Source organism: Pezoporus occidentalis, unplaced genomic scaffold (genome assembly GCF_034315485.1).
Source record: "Pezoporus occidentalis ecotype Australia unplaced genomic scaffold, CSIRO_AGI_Poc_V1 ctg57, whole genome shotgun sequence".
NCBI classification, from domain to species: domain Eukaryota; kingdom Metazoa; phylum Chordata; class Aves; order Psittaciformes; family Psittacidae; genus Pezoporus; species Pezoporus occidentalis.
In genome coordinates, this window is record NW_026915910.1 from 6510980 (window position 1) to 6530894 (window position 19915).

The 19915-nt window shown below is 42.8% G+C and overlaps 1 protein-coding gene across 3 annotated transcripts in view; it reads right to left on the reverse strand.

Moving 5' to 3' along the window:
• The window catches only part of MSRA (methionine sulfoxide reductase A), a 278630-nt gene extending 259171 nt beyond the window's left edge, over positions 1 to 19459 (reverse strand). The window contains exon 1 of one of the 3 annotated variants that reach the window (XM_062638576.1): positions 19042 to 19459. In XM_062638576.1, coding sequence (XP_062494560.1) covers positions 19042 to 19378 — 337 coding nt within the window. In that variant the 5' untranslated portion in view covers positions 19379 to 19459. The remainder of the gene's footprint in view (positions 1 to 19041) is intronic. The other 2 variants (XM_062638575.1, XM_062638574.1) reach the window with 2 other exon arrangements.
• Between the last annotated feature and the right edge of the window lie 456 nt (positions 19460 to 19915).

Genomic DNA, 19915 nt, shown 5'->3' on the forward strand with positions numbered 1-19915 from the left:
TCTTCACACCTTGTATTTCAGGTTTTTTTATGTTCTCTGTCTGGTTTTCACCTTCCCCACTAGCTTCTTCAATTTGTTTTTCTCCATGTTTTCATCTGGGTCTCCCACTGTTCTGATGTCAGTCATTTCCTCTTTCCTTTTTGCATTAAGATATCTTGCTCTCCAAGTATTCTTCTATTTCTAGTCCACATCTAACCATCTTTGTTGTTGACAGGTTTACCATTACAGAACAACATGTAGGTCTGTCATTCAACTCTGTCTACAACCCCATGCTCACAGAAAAATCTACAAATTTATTCTTTTGGAACATCTACATATCACTGTGATCTTTCTGCTATGAATTAGGGAAAAAAATAATATTTATCTGTGCATTGGTCATCTCTCAGTTCCGATTCTTTTTCCAACTTTTAAATATTTCACCTTAATGCCCCTACAATTTGTGCATATAAAATTCTCCCTGCAATAGCCTCCTGATGCCTTCTTATTCTGCCATTTCTCAAAATCCCTTTATTCATATATTTCTCCATCTAACTCAAATACACCTATGTCTTGCAAAAGTAGTATACAGGGATACCTGTCCTAGTATACCTTCCAAATGAGCATGACTTCTACCTTACAAGTGGAAAACATAGGAATAGAAGAAGCTATTCATTCCCTTAAGTTATTATATTTGGAACAGAAGACACCGAGAAGATTGGCTCTCCTTCCATATAATCAAAGCTTATTTTCTTCACTTGCAGGGAAGGCAAATCTATCAGGCAAGTTTCATGAGAAGAATTATCATGAGAGAATGATGAATAAAATGCAAAACCACTTTCAGATCTGCCCTGCCCATTTGCAGGGGGGGGAACCAGATGGTAGTTAAGGTCGTTTTCAACCTAAATCATTCTATGATCTCATGGTTTTCTCATGAAAAACAGTAAATGAATGTCTGAATACAGATAATATAACCTACAAATATTAACAAGTATTTGTACACATTGAGAGACCTTTACCCATTTGAAAACTCATCAAGACACTTTAAACCCAAGTAGTCACTTTTAAAACTTTAACGTTAGGTATACCTCTCATTTCCCTTTTCATCTTCCTTGACAGAACATTCGTTACGGATCAGTGAAAGCTGTGTAACACTTCATCCTGACCACCTGATAGGAGAATATTGCTCAAAAGCAGCATGTGCATGATATTCCCCAAAACATTATACTTTTAAGAATAAAAACATTCTTGAAGTGGCATGTTTGTCATGTCAGGGATAACTCTATTAACCTTTCTGCTACTGCACTCCTGTTATCATTTCTGGGCATTCCCATTAGAAAAAAAAGTGAAGCCAGTTCCTCCAGAGGTGTTTCAGGAGGCTAAATTTCGAGCCAGATACTTTGTTGATATATTATTAAAGTACATTATGTGACAGAAAAAAGGCTACTATTACCTGGACTGTTCTTATGGAAAATCTGATGACGAAAATCAATTGCCTAATGACCCTCCACTTTTCCAATTTTCATTTCTTATTAAATAGTCAAACACTGGTGAAGCTCTAAGAACCCATAAGTGAGTGAATGTAGCTATGACATAGAGACCAGTATAAAAGGAGAATGAATACTGAGAGAAATAAGGGGGGAAGGAGAGGGGAGGAATATTGCAGCCACACTGAAGCAGCAAAAAGAAGGTAGCAACAGCTGTAAGTGCTGATTCCAGGATTCAACCACAAAAATGGAAAAAACATATGAGAAAACAAGAATAAAGGCCTATAAATGTATGAACATTCTGGACCTGAATGAAAGACTAGATCTGCAAGAACAACATCCAGCTCTGGGGTCCCCAACATAAGAAGGACAAAGAGCTATTGAAGTGAGTCAAGAGGAAGCCACAAAGATGCTCCAAGGGCTGGAGCACCTCTACTATGGAGACAGGCTGAGAGAGCTGTGCTTGTTCAGTTTGGAGAAGAGAAGGCTCCAGGGAGAACTTAGAGCAGCTTCCAGTGCCTACAGGTGCCAACAATAAAGCTGGAGAGGGGATTTTGACAAGGGCCTGTAGGGACAGCACAAGGGGGAATGGCTTTAACCTGGCAGAGGGGAGACTGGGATGAGATCTCAGGCAGAAGTTCTTCCCTGTGAGGGTGGTGAGGCCCTGGCACAGGGTGCCCAGAGAAGCTGTGGCTGCCCCATCCCTGGCAGTGTTCAAGGCCAGGTTGGACGGGGCTTGGAGCAACCTGGTCTGGTCAAAGGTGTCCCTGTGCGTGTGACCTCCCACATGCACCTCAGGTCCCCCAGACTTCCAGGGCTATTGGTCAGTAGACCAATGAAATATCCCTATCAGGGACTGCCTACAACAGCTTGTTTTGCATAGCTGTACATGTACTCAATTAACTTTGTTCCAGGACAGACTGCCTTTTCCTTGGCGGCTGACCACTCACCACCATCATTTATCATTTTGACAACATAATGTGTGCATGACTGTGGCCTTTTCTGTGGGATGCTGCAGTAGTCAGGTGAGCTGTAGAAAAGGATTAGTACCAGGAACGGATTTTTCCAGTGGAATCCAGCTGAAAATCAAAGCAGCAAATCTGCATGCCTGGACTATGCCGCAATGCAGTGGGTTTAGGGCTGGCACACCATCACGCTATTGAGTGGAGATCTCCAGCTTTGCAAGTCCAAAAAATTGCAAGTCCAAACTCTATGGGAAGCTGTCAACAACTTCTTAAATATTCCACTGTGGGAATATACTTCAACTACTCATCATCTGCTGTATTACACCCCAATTTGAAATTGCAAAATATATGGGTCAATCTTCACTAAACGTATTCTTCTTCATTTTTTTGAGGACCAGCTGGTTTTCTGAGCATATCAAATAGGATTTGCATTGATGGATTAAAATGTTTTCCCATTTTCTACATCCAGTACCACCCAGAACACTTTAGATACATACATTATATACAAGTGCCGCATGGAAGTTTAAACATCATTTGTACCCTTAACTGCTTATAATTTCCTTCGAGATCTCTGGAGAAAAACACATATTTAAAAAAAAACAAAATGTTAGGAACCCAGCTTCACAGGCATTTCTGACTGTCATTTAGGAAAGCAATTACAATGTGGAACATGAAAAATATATGCATAGCACTTTAGGTAGAAACAGTTACTCATAATGGAATCTGCTTCCAGTTAAGTTGGATAGAGTGAAAATAGAGTTGAAGTAGACAGAAACTCTCGATATCTTCACTGATTATGAAAAAGAAGGTTCTGAAACAGTCAAATAACTAAGCAAGAGTATTGATCCAAAATATGGTCAGGCTACCCACTCATGTGTGAGGAAACATTATTTTGTACTAAACAAGGGCTTTATTGTAAAATTCAGGTACAAGGCACTTTATTTTGTGTTCAATATTCTCTTAACCAGTTAAGTTTTAACAAATTAAATGTTTTAAATGGTTCTACAGAGATTAATACCTCAGAAAACCTCATCTGCATCCAGTCATCAGCCCAGAGAGTGCAATTTTTTATTCATTTTCCACATTCATTATACTTAACAATATTTTTACAACAGTAGTACCCAGGAATGTCTGCACACAGATATCCACACATCCATCAAGGATAGGTATTTTATGATCTTCTTTTCTGTCTTATTTAAAAAGCTTGTTTTAATTGTTGTAAATTAAATCAAACAGTGCGTAAGTCTTAACTGGTGTGTGAAATGCTCAACACAAGGATGACTTCTTAATGAGGACTTAGGGGGAAATTTAGTCATTTAAATGCAAGAGGGTAAGCCTGAAAGTCTGCACTTTCGCATCACCAAAGACTGGAGAGACACCTAAGGCCTGCTGATGAGTATTTCGTGACCACAGGTCCCATCCCCTGCCCAAGGACAGCCACACCAGACTTGTACACTCTGAAAAAGGATGGCTGCATCAAACTGTTGACTGGGAAGAGTTCCTGATCCATGCTAGCTCCTGAACCATGTGTAGGAATTTCAGAGAAACGCATTGGTTGACCAGAGCAAAGGCAGACCCAGGATCTGTCTTAACAGTTTAACAGGGATGATCTGAGTTATAGAGCTATATCTGCAGAACTGGGGCCCTGATACAGTTCAATGTACTGGCACAGAAACAGCCTGCAATGCCCATTTGGGTTTCCAGCGTTAGAGTCTGAATCCAGCTTGTCCTGAGTGGGATGGCTCCAGTAAAAGAGAACATTTCAGGTAGTTTAAAAAGCAATTTGATGACTAAGAATGACACAAGGGACCAAATTAAATCAAATGGCAAGAAATTTCAGCAACTTGGTAAGAAAAACACATAAATCCACTCAACTGTAAAATACAAGGTATAAGGTCCTACCACAAATCCCTGCACTGCTTAATGCAGTGTTTTAAATAGGAATCTTGTCCAGCTGCCAACAACATCAGAAGACACTTTTTGGAAGCATAATGCTCCACTTCTAAAGAAGTGAACATGGCAAACAGACAGCCTGTTGGACCTAGTGCTTAATTTCAAAAGTTGTAGCTGTGATCAAGAGGAATTATACCAAAACCGCTAAATTTATGACTGATGGGAGAAATGGTAAAAAACAGGAGGAGAGTCAGAATAAACTAAAATCACTCAGAAAAAAAAAAAAAAAAATCATTAGATAAATTCTGAAATCAGTATCTTGAGAATCAACTGTAAACATTCTCTAGATCATCTGATATTTTTCTTTTTCATATAAAGACATACTAGCCCATACTGCTTAAGAATTGACACTCTACATTTGGTTTGCCTACTGATTTTTTCTCTTTCTTGTTCCCTTTCTAAATAGTAATTTGAAAATTGTCACTCAAATGCTACCAAAATTAGGCGTTATAACTTTGTAAGCAGTTTTTTATTAGTTGTCTGAGTGCAACCTCTTTAAGATGAAATTTAATTTCTGCTCCCCATCGCACATCAACCTCCGTGAGTGCAAAAGTAGATTCACATATCCCTATTTAGGGAAGAAGAAGAATCCTTAAGGAAGAACATAAACAAAAGCAAGACAACAATATAAATAGCCCCCATGGACCCTATGTATTCTAATGCTATCTGTGGTGCAGTTACTTTGCTTTTGATACTCCTAGAAAAAATCTTATTGCAGTTTGCTAAAACAGATTGGGAAATCATCCACTGATTCCATGACATAGTGTTTTGTCCTTTTTTTTTTAAATGTAAGCTCAACATTTGAAAGTAGCAGATGATTACAGACCACTAAAACCCAGGAAGACGCAGTAGACCAGCTGTCAATCCACTGATTTCATAAACCAGTGATCTCCCAAAGTCCTGGAGTATCCTATGATCCTAGGATCTGCGCCTGTAAATAGTAAAAAATGTCAGGAACAGGAAGGGAATGTCAGAAACAGGAAGACCTCCATAAAAGCATGAACATTACTCAGAACATGCCTCAGTGAGAGGAGACAGACCAACACCACCATTAACAACCTATCCATGCTTTCCTTTTGAGAACAAGGGTGCAATACCAATACATTTTTCCTACCCAATGGCCAGAGATGGCCACAGTTTGTGGAAAATATCTAGCATCCCACAACGGTAGTGGAGTGTTCTCCGATTCCATAGCTGTAGTCCAGGATGTGGCATGTTTTCACTGCAAACCTTCAGGCTTTCTAAGAGCACATCCATTGTCTAATTAGAACAAGCATCCCTTGCACTACACATCTATTTTCTCATTGGGTTCCTACCAGAAGTTACCAGCCAGTATCTCAGGCACTAAACCTCTACCCATAAATATAGCATGCATCCTCAAGATGAGAGCTTTCCGTCTTACATTGAGGGACACCATAAAAATTGATTCCCACTAGAGTTATGCTTCTCAGTCATTCCTGAATTTTGGGCAGTCCTCAAAATACCTTTGGAAGCTCCTGGAAAGTTAAATTCTTTAAAAAACAAGCCCAAACTACAGTTAAAAAAAAACACAGATTACTCAACAGAAAATAAAATCCTGTCTTCAAAACTAAGACCAAAATAATCTCTTCACTCAGGTGGATGAAATACTATTAACTCCAATTCTGCATATCTGCAACAGGAATTAACTATGAGCAATACAAAAGAAACAGCAATAAACATCGCAGGTTTTTATCTTATTTGAACTAAGGATTTATTTCATAGAATCATAGAATAGTTAGGGTTGGAAAGGACCTTAAGATCATCCAGTTCCAACCCCCTGCCATGGGCATGGACACCTCCCACTAAACCATGCCACCCAAGGCTCTGTCCAACCTGGCCTTGCACACCTCCAGGGATGGAGCATTCACAACCTCCCTGGGCAACCCATTCCAGTGCCTCACCACCCTCACAGTAAAGAACTTCTTCCTTATATCCAATCTAAACTTCCCTTGTTCAAGTTTTAACCTGTTACCCCTTGTCCTATCACTACAGTCCCTAAAGAAGAGTCCCTCCTGAGCATCCTTATAGGCCCCCTTCAGATACTGGGAGGTTGCTATGAGGTCTCCACGCAGCCTTCTCTTCTCCAGGCTGAACAGCCCCAACTTTCTCAGCCTATCTTCATACAGGAGGTACTCCAGTCCCCTGATCATCCTCATGGACCTCCTCTGGACTTGTTCCAACACTTCCATGTCCTTTTTAAGCACACAATACTCCAGGTGAGGTCTCACAAGAGCAGAGTAGAGGGGCAGGATCACCTCCTTTGACCTGCTGGTCACGCTCCTTTTGATGTAGCCCAGGATACGGTTGGCTTTCTGGGCTGCAAGCGCACACTGAAGCCTTCTCATGTTCATTTTCTCATCGACCAACACCCCCAAGTCCTCCTCTGCAGCGCTGCTCTGAATCTCTTCTCTGCCCAACCTGTAGCTGTGACTGGGATTGCTCCGACCCAGGTGTAGGACCTTGCGCTTGGCATGGTTAAACTTCATGAGGTTGGCATCAGCCCACCTCACAAGCGTGTCAAGGTCCCTCTGGATGGCATTTCTTCCCTCCAGCGTTATCAACTGAACCACACAGCTTGGTGTCATCGGCAAACTTGCTGAGGGTGCACTCAATCCCACTGTCCCTGTCACCAACAAAGGTGTTGAACAAGACCAGTCCCAACACCGATCCCACAGGGACATCACTCGTTACTGGTCTCCAGCTGGACACGGAGCCATTGACCACAACTCTTTACATAGAATCACAGAATCACAGAATCATAGAATAGTTAGGGTTGGAAAGGACCTTAAGATCATCTAGTTCCAACCCCCCTGCCATGGGCAGGGACACCTCACACTAAATCATATCACGCAAGGCCTTGTCCAACCTGGTCTTGAACACTGCATGCGGCCATCCAGCCAGTTCTTTATCCACCGAGTGGTCCATCTATTAAATTGATGTCTCTCCAATTTAGAGATAAATTTATATGTATTATTTTAATTGTACTAGAAACTGAAATGCAGTCTTCATATGTATCGTAAAAATTTGTGAGTAACAAAATAAGAGCAATATACAAATGTATCCATTCAACTGAAGTTCTACACGTAATAAATAAAATAATAGCATGTAATAATAACATGATGCCTATCACACCACAAATTATAAGCCAAATAATTCAATGGTCACAAAGTAAAAGTAAGTTTAATAAAAACTACATAGAACTGAAGTGAAGGCAATGTCTCTGCTGTAACTTGAAGGTATAAATTTGACAGGAAGACGTTTATTAAGCCACAGAAGCTTTTAAGCCAAAAAAAGCACAAAGTAAATACTACACATCAAAGAAACACGAAAGGACTAAGACACAGAGGTTAAGAGATGAAGCATTCAAATCACCTTAAATCTGCCTTATGGTAACCTCATGTAAGGTATATCCTGCACTTACCTTCATTCAAATAAACTGAAGTATGAGGAGTTTCAATATTGTACTTCCTGAGTGTTCTCAATGACCTAAAGATGCTGCTGAATCCTGGTTTTGCTGTTTTAGGCAACTGCCTGATCACTTCAGCGGGAACCAAAAGAAGACTGGGACAGGCGTGTTGATGATTTAACCAACATAAACAGTTATATAACTGAAATACAAGTCAATTGGTCACTGGACACTCTCCTTGCAGCCAGTGGAAGAAAGAGACATCTGGGGTGCACTATTCACCTAGTTTATATGTCTTTTGATGTTCACCATGTGATGAATTAAACATGCAAGTGCCTGGTTTACCTATAAAGGTGTAACTCTGTATATTGCTGAACCCCTACATATAGCAGCAATTCAAAAACACATGCAGTGCCTTTCAGTGCTCTCTCCCAGCTTTGCACCTGGGACAATATGAAGTCAGAACAAGGGGTTTTTCCCCCCATATTCTCCTGTCTGTTGTGGAAATAGAAGGAGCAATAGGCAATACAATCTCATGTCTCTACCTGTGAGATACATTCACCAAATGAGCGTTACAGAGGCAGATGCGCGATCCAGGGCACAACCTGACGTACTACCCAGTATTCCAGCAATGTCTACTTGGACATAAATAGCTGCAACAGCCCATCATTTAAAATCAACTTACTCTTCCCCAAACATAGAATCACAGGATGACAGAATCATAGAATAGTTAGGGTTGGAAAGGACCTTAAGATCACCCAGTTCCAACCCCCTGCCATGGGCAGGGACACCTCATGTTAAACCATGTCACACAAGACTCCATCCAACCTGGCCTTGAACACTGCCAGGGATGGAGCATTCACAACTTCCCTGGGCAACCCATTCCAGTGCCTCACCACCCTCACAATAAAGAACTTCTTCCTTATATCTAATATAAACTTCCCCTGCTTAAGATTACCCCTTGTCTTATCGCTACAGTCCCTAATAAAGAGTCACATGCTCTGTGCTTGTGTGGTTATGATGAAGTCAGCCACATGCCACACTGAAAAATACTTGTTCATTCAAGTTACACAGGCACAACTGAAGACATAGATGACACCATGAATTTTAGCATCCAAGCACAAAAGTCTTTCAAGTAGTAGCATGGACACCAAGTAAAGGGAGTGAGATGTTTCTCTCAACCTTCTTATTTTCTGAGTCAAAATCACATTACCTAACTGTGTAGGATAAACGGACACAATTAGACAAAGAAGTCAAATGTATCCCAGGACTCAAGCAAAATAATGTAAAATATTCCCTAGTGAAAAAATAACCTGTGTAAATATAACCCTTGTGTTTAATTCTCCTGACAGGTTTATTTAACAACACAAATTTGGCAAATTCAGACATTACATCTCTTTTCATAATAGCAGCAACAAGAAGCTACTGAATGCAGCGTGCCACACCGCTACCTTCTACTAGAAATAATTATCCTCTTTTACTACACAACTTTGAATGACTCCTTAGAGCAGCATCCACACATAATCTTCTGAATATAGAACCTCTGGATTCATTTTTCATTTCAGAGAGGGAAATTACAGTATCAGGAAGAGGAGCCTCCTTCAAGCCTTATTTGCATTCAAGAGGCTGCCAGTTGGGTAAAGTTTCTCCCCGTTTCAGTAGTTCTGTTTCCCAGCAACCCACACCGTTGCCAGGAGAAATCCCAGGGAGAGTATCCTCCGCACCCTCCCCGCCGTGGTCCTGGGGGTACCGCTTTGTGCAACGCTGCTTCATGCCAGCGCTCACACAGTGAGCGGCATGCTAAGTAGCCTGCCAGGAACTCCAGGGACTCCAACAAGAGATTTTCCAGGTTTTTTTGGAGAGGGCTTGGCGATGAATGAGGAAGTCCTTTCTATTGCAGTGTAGTTAGAGGTGATAAGGAAGTGCAAAGGTTTTATACTGGGGTGGTGTTACCTTGGAAGCACCCTTTGACAGCTGGATGTACAGCTCTGTTAACGTATTTCCGATACGCTTTTAATCTATCAAGCATTGTGTGTGCATACTAACTTCCTTTTTGTTGTTGTTTTCCAGCTGCCAAGAGCTAAAAAGCACATGCAAATGACAAAAAAATCCACTTAGATTGACTTAACCTTTGCTTCTCCTTGCAAGATCTTCCGAAATGTAAATGCAATGCGTGGTTAAAAAATAATTCCTGTTTTTCCAATGACAGTACAATATTTACAGTTGTACACTTGGCTTGAAAACGAGCTGCTTAGTGTTTCAATATAAATACCTGACAAGGTGCAAAAAAAAAAGAAAAAAGGAGAAAGACAAAAAGCCACAGTATTACAGACAGGATAAGCAAGCAAATTAATCTCACACCTACCTGTAAAGATGTTGTAACCACAAATTTCAGTTGTCTTTCAGATAATAAAGTTACTTGAGGGTGAGGTGCTTCTACAAAGAAACATACTCCGCTTTAAACTCTTTTCTGATTTGAATCTCAGCATAAAATTCTAAGAAATCTGGAGAGGGACTTTTTACAAGGGCATATAATGACAGGACAATGGGGAATGACTTTGACAGGCAAGATTCAGGTTAGCTATGAGGAAGAAGTTTTTCCCTGTGAGGGTGGTGAGACCCTGGCACAGGTTGCCCAGAGGAGCTGTGGCTGCCCCATCCCTGGCAGTGTTCAAGGCCAGGTTGGATGGGGCTTGGAGCAACCTGGTCTAGTGGAAAGTGTCCCTGCCCATAGCAGGGGGTTGGAACTTCATGAGCTTTAAGGTCACTTCCAACCCAAACCATTCTGTGATTCTATGATCTTTATTTTGCAATTCTATTGCAAAGTTTTGTGCCTTGCACTACTCAGCAAACTGACAAAATATCAGGGAAAATCTCTTTAAATCTTCTCACCCTAACACTGCATATATATTTAAGCAAAAAAATAAGCACAAGGTACCAGATTTTTTTCCCTAATGCTGCACAGTACAAAGAGGTTACCAACCCATGGAGATTTCCATGCCATACTGATTCACAGCTCTCATGGGATGGGCTGTCCCATGCAGCAGTTCTCCATTTTACCATTCACCCTTGGTAAGAAAGTACTTGTGGTTTCAGCCAATGATCACAGTTTGGTGATATCCACTACACTTTATCATTACAAGTCAGCATAATTTAAACTGTCATGACAATACAGATTCACTGACTGTTGAATTATTTGAATTACTGGACGATCACATGCCCACAGGGATCAAATTCCACTGGGAAGCCTTTGCACCAGGCCACAAAGACACATAGTTAAAGTCTTGGTCGGAAGTCCTTTCCATGCGCCCGTGGCAGCATATGCAGCCTAGCCATCTTCTCCAAGCCGCAGGGGATGAGACAAATTAAAGTATCAGACCACAGGCCACTAGTGCAATTCCAGTAATTTCTGTTCAGTGTTTTAGGGATGGTAAAAAAGATTAGCATGAAGAGCTAAATTCCACTAAAACAAGTACAGAAGTGAAACAATTTAAAGGGTTATTTCTGCTTCTGAATGTTGTGTTTGGAAACTATTAAGACTAAAAGATGTCCAACTAAATGCAACATTAGAAATCAAATAAACATGTCCTAACGGGGTATATGATACCTAAAATAATTTCATTTTAAAATGTCTTGTGAAATTATCTCCATGTAAGAATAAAAGTTATACATTTCTTCATGCAGTCATTCAGGGTGGAATCCAATCTGTCTATATCCTGTGAAAAGCAAGTACTACCTCAGCAGGCAGGGGACAGAACAGGAAGAGTAAAGCAGTTCCCATAAAACAGCTGTTTATGTTCTGCATAAATGTAATGTCAAGAAGGGTGTCTCTGAAGGAAAAGCAAGTGATCCCTGTTGTAAAACTTCCGTACATCCTCTAGAAACTTTAGAAAAAAAATGGCATACCTCTCCTCAGCCTGGGGAAAACTGAAACACATTTCACAAGTATATTCTAACCACTTGGAGTATCCTGTGAGACAGAAATCATGTCCCCCTCTGCCATGGGTCAGACTGTTACATGAGCAGAAATTTGTGAAAGTAGCGTGGCCAGAAAGAAAGCAGAACTGAGGGTCTGGCTCCAGCCTCCTGCAGTCACTTAAAGAAATACCATCATCCCAGGTAAGCTTTGGCTGGTTATTTTAACATATTTGTGCAGGATGTCATTTCAGTCTCCCAACAGAGGAAGATTGTCAAGATCCTGAGGGTATTCTGTAACTGCCAGAGTATCCTAGAAAAGATGGACACTGCTGCTACCACCACAGCTACAGCTAAGAGGATGTGCAGAGTCATGACACAGCTGACACAGCTGAAGCTGGAAGGGGCCTCTGGAGATAAGCCAGTCCAGCTCCCCAGCTCAGAGCCAGGTCAGTTAGAGCAGATTGCTCAGGACCATGTCCTTTCAGGTCATGACCGCCTGCAAGGATGGAGAAGTAACAACTTGTCTGAGGTACTGCTTAACCTCAGAGATGAAAAACCTCAGAGAAGAAAAGCTTTCTTGTTATGTTGAAATGGAATTTCCTACATCCCAGTTGTGCCTATTGCTCCTTGTCCATCCAGGGGGCACCAGTGAGAAGAGTATGTGTCCACCTCCCTTATTCCCTCCCACCAGTTAATACACATTGGTAAGAGCCCCTGATCACCATATCCCAGCTTATATCAATTTAGGCAGAGACACCCTTTCACTCAGAGATCACCTATTTGTTTTAACAATACCAAGGCAAATAAACACCAAGGTTGACAGATTTCTGTGAAGTCACTGGAAATAGCTGGCTTGTGCTACAAAGGGTTCTGTTTGTAGAAGTCAGTTAAATGGGCATAAAAAAATGCTGTGAGCTGAAAACAATATAAATATTATTAACCTTCACTTACTCTTTTCATAATCAAGTTGGATTTATCTGATCTCCAACAAATTTCAAAACCTGGGAATTGGAGTTTTTTGTGCTGTTTTCTTTGCTTGCAGTAGAAATTATTTCAAATGATTTCTTTATAATGGTTCAATACGATGTCATGCTTTAAAGTAAAACCACATAATTTATTGCTTCTACATTTCCAGTATAACCCTAGTTTTCAGAATTAATTTTAGTTACCTTACTGTTAAAACATGGCTGCTTTTTATGAGGATGTGAGGATGTATTGCTTACCGTATTTAACTATTTTATGATAGTGGTAGCAACACTAGTCAAGGACCCCTAATAATATAAAAGGAATGTTTTGTCCCAGTGAGTAGTATGAGGAAATCCCATCTCAGCTCTGTTGCTAGCAGAGGTACTTAGGTTGTAACATACACATCCTAGTGGGTCGACTTTTTTAAGGCAGTAAAGGTACAGCTCATGGGTAGACAGTCTCACAATCGTTTAAACCTATTAAACCTCTTAGCTGTATATTTATAGATTAATAGGGCAATTATTATAAATGTGGAGGAGGTCACGGTGAACTTTAGCCTGACCTTCTGTATATAAAAGAGCACAGTATTTCCATGAATTAATTCTTGCTTGAATCAGATCATGCTCTTTAAAGAAAACACTGATTAAAGACGTCATTTGACAGAGGATGCTCAGCAAAATTTCAGAAATTGTTCCAATGTTTCATAACTCGCACCATTAAAAAGGTGCGTATTTTGAATCACTTTGCTATGTTTCAACTTCCAACCATTGCAGCTTGGTAGAGTTTTCTTCATGAAGACAAAAAGCATGGTACTATGTCTTTTCTAGGTTTTATGAAACATTTAGATCATAATTAAATTGCCAGTTCGCCTGTTTTCTGAAAAAGAAGTTTTCAACCAGATGTAAACCAAGCAAAGTGAATTTTTATTGTCGGCAGAAGTCAGGTTTTCCAAACACTTACTAATTTTTGTTTCTTTTCCTTAAATTGCCATGAATTACTTAAGGTTCTCCTTAAGTTTTGGGTATCAAAAATAGACGCTGGATTTTACAAGTCATAGTGTCAACTGCAGTCTTGTTCCCTCTCGATATCTTCCTATTTGTGTATCAAGAGATAACGAACTTTTGGGGTTAAAGTGTTGCACTAAGTGCTCTGTGTTTAAGTGCACACCTAAGAACGTTTCAAATCATTGGCACAGTGTCTCACTGCAACCAGTCTTTCATCAGCAATAACCTTATGATAAAACAAAAAAAGGGTTATATAGACAAGGTCAAGTCACACATAATCCCATGGTCAGCATGTTACAAAGGAACAGAAATGCACTTTAGCTCTTCATAGTATTAGATTAAAATGCAACTTTCAAGTTGAAGTTGTCACTCAGCTGGTTTTCTCTCTGCTGTTATTTCCTCTCCTCGACTCCAGCAAAGGAGAGAGCATCTGACCTGGTCTCTGTACTCATAAGGTTTGTGAATGGCAATCAAGAACCCTCAACATGAGAGGTTCCCCAGCAAACAATGTATCCCACTGAGGGGCAGAACACAGTCATGCCTATCTTGCACCCAGAAAGCATCAGGAACTTGGAGCGTAATGACCACGATGCTATGCAGGTGCAACACAATAAACACAATGTGCAGGAGGCTCAAAGAGAGCCCAGAAGTGCCACTCATGAAAATCCTCAGCTGCTGAAAACACCTTCCAGGACGCAATGCCCTGACCCAGACATGACTAACACCTGCAGTACTTCAGCATCCTCCCTCCAGAGTTAACTCCTAAGAGTGGTCTCAGGCTGTGTAGAGAGCCTGGCGCTCCTCTGCAGGGACTGCAGCAGTAGCAGCAGCCTCACCTTTGACAGCTGTGCTCTAGCAGATCCAGTTGCTGCAGCACAAGGGAAGGAGCTGCAGGAAGATGTCAGTCCATTACATCACATCAGGGAGCAGCAGGAGATCAACAGGATCTTCAAAAATACTGCACAGACAAGAAGCTAAATGCTCTGTAGCTCTTCACCTAGAAAACAGAGGCCCTCAACACCACTGAAGATGAACAGGATGGACATCTCAAGGTCACTGGATCAGGATCAGTGCTAGTAACCACTTAAAAGAGAGGTCTGGCAAATGTTTTCCTCAAGTGTCTGCACACTGAGGCAGAGTTTAGTTCACAAATAAGTCTCAAGTGTCCAAGAGTGGCCATAAACCTATGATGTGACAAGAATCAGAGACCTGGCACAACACACACAACCTAAGCAGTGCCATCAATGGGAACAGGGTATTTAGGAAAGGTTTACACAGAATAATAGAATGGGGAGCTGCACTCTACTGAAACAAACTCCCTGAAGGCACAGAGCTGCAAGTGTAAAACTGAAGTCACTTCTGCTGAGAGTCTCTGAGTCAAGATCAGAGGGAAAACACTGGAGATGTTGTGGAGGAGGTAAGTGGATGAGGCTTTCCACAACCAGATGGCAGAAGTCTCTGGACTGCAGGCTCTGGCCCCTGTGAGATTTCAGTTCCCAGAAATCTGCTGGGAGGGTAACACCAAATTGTGTAAGCAAGTCAGGAAGGTACACTAGTGACAATTTCATATTTAAAGTGCCAGAGGTTGGTTGCTGACTGGCTGTTCAGAAGCAGGGAAGAAACTGTGACACTGAAGCAGTAGATGACAGAGAGCTGTAGCAGCCAAAAGACAATGGAGTTCAGGACCCAAAGGAAGGCTGCAAAGGTAAAGAGCAGATTAAGCATTCTGGACTTCCACAGCTCAGGCTCTGGTTTATCTAGGGAATTGCTATGTAGAAGCCCCTTAGAGGCTGTCAAAGGGAGAAAGTGCTCTTCAGGGTGGTCTGAACTTTCCCAAAAATTTTCTAAGAGAGCTAAGTAACAAATTATCAAACAGAAAGACTGGGAACTTTGTCAAAAAACACAGAGCTACTTAACAGATGAAAATGCAACGAGAAAGCATACAAGAAGGAGAAACAATAAGAAAGGACAAAGGAGGCATAAAAGCATTGCCTAGGCATTTAGGCACAAAAAGACCAAAGCTGGAGTTAAAAACTAGCTAGGAACATAAATGGCAGCAAGAAATGATTCCACAAAAAATTACAGGAGTAAAAGAAAGTTCAAAGGAAATCTAGGTATATTATGAATACAGAACACAGCCTAGAAGTAGTACAGAAAAGACCAAAGTACTCAAAATCTCTTTTGCCTAAGTCTTCACAAAGACTACTCCAAAACTTCTCCATGCACTGGTACATTCAGAAAGAAAACCAGCAAACAATGCGAGCAATTGGGTGAGATGGTTTAGGGTGAGGTGTCCCTGCCCATGGTAGGGGGGTTGGAACTAGATGATCTTTAGGTCCTTTCCAACCCTAACTGTTCTATGATTCTATGATTCTAAAAAAGGGTTATAGGCACTTAAAGAAGCTAAAGGTGCTCAAATCCAAGGAGCCATATGGACTTTTTCCAGAGTGGCAAGGCAAGCTTCCTGGCGAGCCCATCCCAACACCGTGACAGATCTAGATATAGTGATATCTAGAAAAATCAATTATTGGGGGAGATCTCTGACGATGAGATACAGGTGATAGTAACAGAAGGCAAAAGGAGGATTGAGAAGCTACAGGATGCTCAGCCTCAGCTCAGTCCCGGGAAAGATCATGGAGTATATCCTCTTAGAAATTATTTCCAAACACATGGAGAACAAGAAAGTAATCGGGAATAGTCAACATGTTTACCAAAGGCAAATCAAGTTCGAACAGCCAGGTGCCTTTGACAATGAAATAATTAGCTATGCAGATGAGGGCAAAGCAGAGGATGTAATATGTTGATTTTAGCAGGGTTTCTGACACCATCTCTTACAGGATTTGCATTTGGAAGCTGAGCAAGTACTGGCTGGAAGAACAGACTGCTAGGCACTAGACACATCAAAAATTGGCAGAACCACCAGACTCAAAAGGCAGTGATCAATATCTTGTTGTCTAGTGTGTAGCAGGTTACCCCAGGGGCTGATGCTGGGGCCAGTACCATTCAATACCTTCAACAATAACATGAATGATGTGACAGAAAACATGCTCAGCAAATTTGAGGGCAACACTAAACAGAGCGTGAGAGCAGGCATGCCAAACAGCAGAGCTTCAGTCCAATGAGACCTTGAAAAATTTCAGGTCTACATGAACAGAAACTTCATGAAGATCAGACATGGGAAGTGCAACTTCTGCACCAGTACAAGATCACCTCAGACCTGCTGGGAAGACGCTGTGAATATGCTGACTGGCAGGTTAAATATGAGCTAGCAATGTGCTCTCAATGCAAATAAAGCAAACCCATCTACTGTGCTGCGCTGCAAGGAGCATGGGCAGTGAGTTAAAAAACCTTTCCTCTACACTATTCTGGCAAGAATTCACCTGTAATACCGCATCCAGTTTTAGGCCCTCAGTTCACGAGATACTAGTAAAATGGCGAAAACCTAAAGGCCAGTGGTTAAGCTGGTCAGCAGGCTGCAGCACACAAACCCACAGAGCTTGCAGAAGCTGAGCATTTCAGCTGGTGAAGGGCAAAATCAATGGGCAATCTTACAGCAGCTTAACCAGGAGTCAGAGAGACAAGTCAGGCAAACCCTTCTTAATAGCATCAGACAGTATCAGAAAGGGCAGCAGCCACTGACTGTGCTGGAAAAGGTTCGTGCTGGACACAAGGAAAAGTTCTATGACAAGAAGGCAGTGCATCATTGGCACAGGGGTTGAACTGGAGTGCCCTTCCAACCAACACTCCTCTGATTCTGCGATCTAAAAGTAATTTAAACAAAAGAACTGGTACTGAGTAAATGTTACACAATGTTAAAATTTAAATGGACATTCTTTTCTGAAAGTAGTTTACATGTTAACTTTTGCAGTTCACTGAAGGTCGACACTTACTACAAACACCACCACAATGAGTCATAACATAAAAATGGCTGAAAAAATGATACTTGGCCTTATGTACAGCAGCACAAAATCATTTTATGGAGTGGCTGAACACCATGTATCTTCCTCCCAGGCTTTTACAAGTAATGTGAAGGTGCCACTTTAACGCAGGTAATGTACTACTCTTGGTAGAGTTCATTGTCCTAACATCATCTCAACACCCCTCCTTTGAGTTCACTTTCTCCACATCAGACATACTATTCTTCCTGCTACCTTTCAACTCTATGTGCTTGCTACCTTCAGTATTTTACCACGTATCTATACAGTGAAGATTTTACTGCTTTCAAAACACTTCTTTCAATGGGCATATGCCATCAGAGGGGAAGGTGACTCTCCCCTCTACCCCACACTGGTAAGACCTCCCCCTGCAGTCCTGCATCCAACTCTGGGGCTCCATAAGAAGGATGTGGAGCTCTTAAAGTGAGTACAGAGGAGACCACAAAAACGATCCAAGGGCTGGGACACCTCTGCTATGGAGGGAGGCTGAGAGAGCTGGGTTTGTTCAGCCTGGAGAACTATTCCAAGATTCTATGCTCATCCACTTATTCTCCCACCAGTACCTATGTCCTTTCTGTGTTTAAATATTTTTTTTTCCCCTACGTTCACAGACTTTGCTAGAGACCTGCAGCAAAGACAAACACTTTGCACAATGGGAGAATGCTCTCATGACTCAGAGCACCCAGATGCCACTCTACTTCCTATTGAATACTGCTGACAGTAACCTTGCAATGCTTTCAGTTCTCCAGAGCACTGACAGGTGAAATTGCTTAATCCTCAGCTGCTACTTTGCTTACCTGACAATACAAATTTACTCAAGATGAAAGTTCTACTAGAAAATCACAGAAAGAACTATTGTCCAAGCACTTAAAAACACTTTGCAGATGTTAGGGTTTGAACATCCACACCATGGTTAGGCTTTATTAACAGAAAAAGTAACGACTAGGTAAACCTGTTTAAAACCCTGAATAGGACTACTATGCCCCTCAGTAAAAATTAAACAGAAAACTCATATACAGCCAAGAAAAGTACGCGCTTGTCGGCAGCTCCAGCAATCGATTCCTATTCCTAAGACCGGAGTGCACAGCAAGCGTCACTGCGCACCTAAATGACGAATCAACCGCACTCTCCAGGCACCCTCCACACTGCCCCTGAGCACCCCCCTGAGCACCCGCTGCCGCTGCCTCACACAAGCGCTTCCCCCGCCGCCACATTCCCCTCTCCACACACCCCCAACGGCTGAGTGCCAGCCAGGCATGCGCCGCAGCCGCTGCGCAGGCGCCGCAGGAACGACTCCCTCCCCACCACCCCCCAAAGCCGCCGCGGTGTGCGCACGCGTGCAGGGGTCGCCTGACGGAGTGGGTCCCCGGGCGGGCGGCGAGGGGTGAGCGGGGTGGGATCAGTCCTTACCTGCCACCGGCGTGCGCTGGTTCCTGCCGGGGAGCGCCTCTTCCCGCTGCGGCAGCCGGGAGCCCGAGTCATTCATTCCGAAGGTGAAGCTGAAGAGTGAGCGGAGGAGGAGCCGTGGCACTGCCAGCATCGCCCCTGAGGGGAGTTGGCGGCGGGCGGGGAGGGGTGAGCGGCCCGGCTCGCGCCGACCGTTAGGACGGGCGCCGGCCTGAGCGTGAGGGCGGGGTGGGGACTCGCGGCGGGGTGCGAGGCCTGCCCCCTGCCGAGCGGTGGCGGGCACCGCCGGACTCACACCACACCTACCCCTGGCCTGGGGGCTCTGGACGGGGCGCCGCATCCCCGTTGTTGTGTCTTGAGGGGATCTTGGCGGAACACCCGCCGCCCACCCCGGCTCGGGAGGAGGCACCTAACTCCCTGTGCCCTGAGCGATGTGCCCTTAGGTCTGCGTGCACCGAGGGGTGAAGGCACCGTTCGGTCACACTGACATCCCTCGTAGGGACTGGCTGCCGTGGTTTGCGTGCACCCACCCAAAAGTAGTCCTGTCTTGGGGTTCGGCGTGCTGAAATTTGACCCGGGCCTTCCTCTCCGAGCTGTAAACACTTGCGGGGCATGCTCCTTGGTCTGGAAGACCATGCAAGGCATGCGCCATCCTTGGAGGCCCAATGCAAGGTATGATCCATGCTTGGAGGACCTGTGCAAGGCATGCTCTGTGCTCAGAGGCCTCATGCAAGGCATGTTTCTTGCTCTGGAGATCCCATGCAAGGCATGCTTTGTGCTTGGAAGTCCCATGCAAAGCATGAAGCATGCTTTGAGATCCCATATAAGGCATAGGACACTCCTAGCTCTGGAGGCCCCATGTGCAGTTTGGCTCAGT